Raw genomic sequence first — 5471 nt, 5'->3', positions numbered from 1 at the left:
GCCGAGGTTTCTCATAGTGAAGGCATAAATTTTTTACTTAGTGGAATGTGTTCTCGGATCATAACTATGGAAGCATTCATTTTGTTTCCAATCATTTTATTATTGTCTCAAGGGAGAAATCGTAAGTTGAAATCATAAACAATATCAGAGGAAGTGGCCTCTTTATAACTTCATCTAAGAAAGTGGATTTCAATTGTCAACATGGATTGTCCCGTATCTCTATTTATTTTATTCGTATGACTCTATGAAATTGTATTTCGGATAAGATCATTTTAAATATTACCTTTTTTCTTTCTTTTTGATGCCATTGTTCGGGGACAGTTATGCTGATTTAATTGGTTCTTGTAGAGTTTGATTGGGTTTTGATTCAGCCAAATTTGATATGTTAAGATTCAAGATTAAGAATTCATATTTTGATAGGAGAGTAAGACTATATTATTTCACCATGTTTATTGAAAATGACAATTTTGTCCTCTATAGTTAAGCTATTATCATAATTAGTGCAGGTATATTAGGAAGATAAAAAAAAGTAAGAAACATCTGTTGTGGAACTAAATATTAATTTGAACCACAACACAAATTGGATGATTTGTATGGCCATCAAGTTGTCCTAGAAATAATGACAGCATGATTCGTATGGCCTTCAAGTTGTCCTAGAAGTTATGGGATGGTTTAGATCCAATGATGCTATTAAGTGGCTGCCAAACCTGATCATATTCAAGTGTCAGGGAGGGCTCTTGAAGTCTTTTCAACTGTCAGATTTAGGATTCGAATTTTGTGTCTGATATTGAGGGTAGGAATGCAGCGGGGTAAAAAGAAAAAAAAAAAAAGAAATATGACAGCCAAACCTATTTGTACCGCAACAGAAATTTTGCTCTTTTTTTCTTCGGACTTAAATGCACTTACTTGAAATCTGCTGAAAAGTCATCACTAACTTCAATTCTCTTGGGTAATATCTATATATCACGTTGCATTTACTAAGAGGCTATACTGTGAGCAGAAGGTAGTTGTATCATGCATGAAATGGAAGAACTGGTAAATTGCTCAAGATGAACTTTTATAGCTTAAACATGGGTTTTGGCAGCTGACGGCTGATTATGGCTGATTTTGCAGCTTCCAGTTCCAGCAGAGGACGTGTGGTAGTAGCGATACCAATTACCGGCGGAGGTTTCTCACTAGTGCTTAGTCTTTCTTACCTTCGGTATTTTTTGCTGCCATCCTTTAACTTCAACAGGTGTTAAATTTTTTAGTGCTCAATATTCAAACACTATTTTGGACATGTGAATAAGGGACAGGGAATATGTTGAACTTTCATCGGATTTGGTGCAATACTTGTGATTGTTAGTGTTTTTTTTTCTGCAACGGTAGATTTTGTATTGATTGGCAAAAATATACACTTATATGAGCAAAGGTTCAACTAGTTCTATACAAAAAGTGTTAGACACACTGAGGATTGATTAATTCCTCATCTTGAGATATGCCTAAAGCATGATCATTAATCCATTCACATTTAGAATCTAATTTTCTATCTAAACTAAAGGAGCATTTCTGGAATAAAGCTCTGAGGCTATTAATATCATCAATCAAAGTTGTCATTTTGATATCCTTGGCCAACCCATTCGTTATCATTTTCAACAGCTGAGGGCTGAGGAGATGGACTGTAATTTTCTGCCATTGCTGTTGTCAGGCCTTTATGATGTTTTGGAATGCCATTGCCATTTTGATATCCTTGGCCAAGCCATTCGTTGTGATTGTTAGGACATTTTTGATATTTTTGGACATGTGAATAAGGGACAGGGGCTATGTGGTTCTAATTTCACCCAATTTGGTTCTAATGTATCGTCTGGTTTTCGTCGACAGGCAAAGGACGGTCCTTGAGATGAGCAGTCATTGTGTGGTGCGAAATTCACATCCCATCCCTTTCGTACTTAGCTTTGTCTACTAGCAAATTCCAATTGCAGAATTATCTCTTAACCTAAACTGCTTATCAACTAAAGGCAAGAATAGCAAAATTTGCTTTTCTAATAAATAAAAAAAAGACCCTTTAAATCATGTCTAACATCTCCTGACTATTTTTTTTTTTTTGTCTACCTTTCAATTATGGAGAAAATTAAAATAATAAAACAGTCTCCAATCTCAATCTGTCCCTTGCAATCCATCTTCAGTTTTCATTTCAATCTAAAAGTATTGGTTAGCAACAATTCCAAGATTATGAAAAACGTTGACAGATACCAAAATCAAGACAAAGAAAGGTGCACTCGAGAAAAACGGTGCCTCTTTCAGGCTCTGGAAAACTTGACCACATATTAGTGATTAGCCATTTAATGTGCCATGGGTTCTCTCCTTAATAAGAAAACAGATGAATTGTGCCATATATGGAGATTAATGGTAGTATAGTGTTGTAGAAACAATATGGGCAGTCCACATGTTCTAGCCATACCTTATCCAGCACAAGGTCATGTACTTCCCCTGATGGAACTTGCCTTATGCCTAGTGAAGCATGGTATCAAGGTTACATTTGTGAACACAGAATTTGATCACAAACGAGTCATTGAATCGTTATCTGGTGAAGAAAATGTGCCTGATATGATGCATCTGGTATCCATCCCAGATGGCCTGGAATCGTGGGAAGACAGAAATGATGCGGGGAAGTTAATGAAGGCGATTTTTTGTGTTATGCCGGCAAAGCTGGAGGCTCTAATTGAGAAGATAAATCAATCTGAAAGTGACAAAATCACATGCATTATTGCTGATGAGTTCTTGGGTTTGGCACTGGAGGTTGCGAAGAAAATGGGAGTCAGGGCAGTAGCCTTCTGGCCAGCAGCAGCAGCTGTATACGCTCAGAAACTCAATATTCCAAAGCTCATTGATGATGGAATCATAGACAGCTCTGGTAAGACTCATCACAGCATAATACTTCAGTTCATCATTTTCTTATAGGCACTTACTTCTTTGTAGTCATAAAACGGTAAAACAATATAAAGTTGATTAGAATTGGAACCTATGAAGGTAAAAATCATAATGCAAGCAAAGTAACAAACTCATAGGAAACAGGGTGGTGCACATTTGGGTGTTGCAAAATAAGTTGAAAGTTGAAAAACATATCAAGTGAATTAGTCTTCATCGATGCAAGGAAATTTTTGCAGCAAAGAAAAAAATGCATTGCCAGAACAAAATGCTTATCAAAATTGATATTAAGGCAAATTTTGTGGCAGGAACTATCATGAAGAAGCAGATGGTTCAGTTATCACCCGCCATATTAGCCATGGACTCTGAACACTTTGCTTGGGCCAGTGTCGGTGATGCGACCACACAGGGTATTGTTTTTGATGCACTGGCAAAAAATAACAGAACATTAAAAATGGCTGATTGGATTATCGGCAACTCGAGTAATGAGTTAGAGGCATCAGTTTTTACCTTATTTCCAGAAATGTTGCCAATTGGCCCTCTTCTAGCTAGCAACCGGCTTGGAAAATCAGTTGGTTCCTACTGGCCTGAAGACTGGGATTGCTTGGCGTGGCTTGATAAACAACCAGTCCAATCAGTCATTTATGTTGCATTTGGGAGCACCTCAGTTTTTGACCACACACAGTTCCAAGAACTGGCTCTGGGACTTGAACTCACCAATATGCCATTCCTTTGGGTTGTGAGGCGTAATTTAACTGCAGAAACAGATAGTGCATATCCAAAAGGTTTCAGAGATCGAATACAAGGACGAGGAAGATTAGCCAGTTGGGCACCTCAACAACAGGTCCTGGCTCATCCTTCAGTTGCCTGCTTCCTCAGCCACTGTGGTTGGAATTCTACAATGGAAGGTGTAAGCAATGGTGTCCCATTCCTCTGCTGGCCTTACTTTGCAGACCAGTTCACTAACAGAAGCTACATATGTGATGTTTGGAAGGTTGGATTAGGGTTGGAAAAAGATGAAAATGGAATCGTTGCACAAGGACAAGTTAAGAACAAAATTGAGCAGCTAGTCACAGTTAAAGGCTACAGGGAGCGGGCCTTGGATTTGAAAGCAAAGGTTATGAATAGTCTTGGAGAAGATGGATGTTCTGGCAAGAATTTCAACAACTTAGTCAAGTGGATTAAGGATGATTAGAACAACTATGTATCAAAACAATGTCATCTTATTGCTACTAGCATATTTCATATGTGATTTTCCTTCAATCAACCCGGAATTTTTCTTAGCTAAGCCTCGGTCTATGACCGGCCCCTCTTGTATTCTTTTCTTAGCAGGACTAACTATTAATATTTTCTGCTTTTATTTCCTATTTCAATTTCTTCCTTTAACAAGTTTCTCCTATTTGTGGTTCGTACTTGCAGTGATGACTCTCTAAACTAGTGATTGCATTGGTAATCAAGTGTAACCCCACGAGTGTAGAAACAGTCCTTTCGAATGAAAATGCTACACCGCAGATGATAGTTTTTTTCCCATCTAGTTGCAATCAAATGGATATGAGATAGAATGGTAGCACAATACATGAATACTCATCAACGTTTGCTGTAATTTTAGCTGCTAAATTGAAAGGTTCTGCTGAGAGATCTTGAAATATAATCACTCCTAGTAAACACAAGTCCTCTGTTCAAGCATCTTCCCCTCTCAAGGTATATGCCTTTGGCACCCAACATCAATGGACGGGTAAAATGTCTCTGTCAGGCCAAGTAGAATTTGGTTCGCGTTACTGGCTGACTGAAATTAGTGACTAGAGACCAGGCGCGCCATGGCAATTGGGCTACCAGTGTGAGGTAGGGAGAGCCGGAGAGGTCGATGAGGGGCCTGTCATGAGGGCCACCGGATGAACCAGGGGACAGCTGATGTGGGGCCTCTATGAGTTTAGCGTATATTTTACTTTTGTTCAATAGCAGTGTTGCGTTTGATAGCACGCAGATCTGGCAATTATGCCCAAAATCCAACAATCCACCCAATTTATCCACTAATTTGAGTGGTTGGGTTGGGTAAGTTGGATTTTGGGTGAATTTTGAGTTGCGTAATAAAAATTTACATATATTTTGGACGATTTGGATATTTATTTTGGACATCCATTACCCAACTTAAGTTAAAAAAACAAATTAACAAATTAAAATCAAGAAACAAGAAATAATAATGAAAGTAAACACGTGCTTTATTCAATTTAGGAGCTGTATTATCGCGGAGCCAGAAAATTTGGATTTCTGAGCTTATGCCCCTTGGGTTGCTTGCCAGCCCTCAGAGTTCTCAATCCTAAAGGCCACCATGCTCGCTGTTTTGAACAAGCTAGTGCTCTAGCATTTGCACATAACAATGCTCTACAGGCTGTCCTCCCCAGTCTTGTACTCCTGCTCAAGGGTTTCAAATACTGCAACTCCAATTTCTATGATTGGCTCCTTGATAGGATTAATGATCCCACAAAGTATGGTAAGTTAACAACCCACAAGTGTATTTTAGTGTGTTTGTATGTGTAAAAATAAAATATTTCAAAAGAGCTTAA

The 5471-nt window shown here is 38.2% G+C and overlaps 1 protein-coding gene across 1 annotated transcript; it reads left to right on the top strand.

The window, feature by feature from the left end:
* Positions 1 to 2134: 2134 nt before the first annotated feature.
* On the top strand, positions 2135 to 4195 carry LOC113753848 (UDP-glycosyltransferase 83A1-like). The gene is made up of 2 exons (XM_027298111.1): positions 2135 to 2893; positions 3216 to 4195. Exons 1-2 carry the CDS (start codon positions 2413 to 2415, stop codon positions 4100 to 4102), a joined length of 1368 nt encoding a protein of 455 aa, XP_027153912.1. The 5' UTR covers positions 2135 to 2412; the 3' UTR covers positions 4103 to 4195.
* Positions 4196 to 5471: the final 1276 nt, after the last annotated feature.

The sequence above is a fragment of the Coffea eugenioides genome, chromosome 11 (genome assembly GCF_003713205.1).
Source record: "Coffea eugenioides isolate CCC68of chromosome 11, Ceug_1.0, whole genome shotgun sequence".
NCBI lineage: Eukaryota > Viridiplantae > Streptophyta > Magnoliopsida > Gentianales > Rubiaceae > Coffea > Coffea eugenioides.
The sequence above is the reverse complement of the archived record's forward strand: the minus strand, read 5'-3'. Positions and strand labels throughout refer to the sequence as shown.

What these genes read in the sequence shown, in the direction of transcription:
- LOC113753848 (XM_027298111.1), top strand. Translation starts at nt 2,413, where the DNA reads ATGGGCAGTCCACATGTTCTAGCCATACCTTATCCAGCACAAGGTCAT. An exon ending in TGGAATCATAGACAGCTCTG is followed by an intron (nt 2,894 to 3,215) that starts GTAAGACTCATC and finishes ATTTTGTGGCAG; the next exon opens with GAACTATCATGAAGAAGCAG.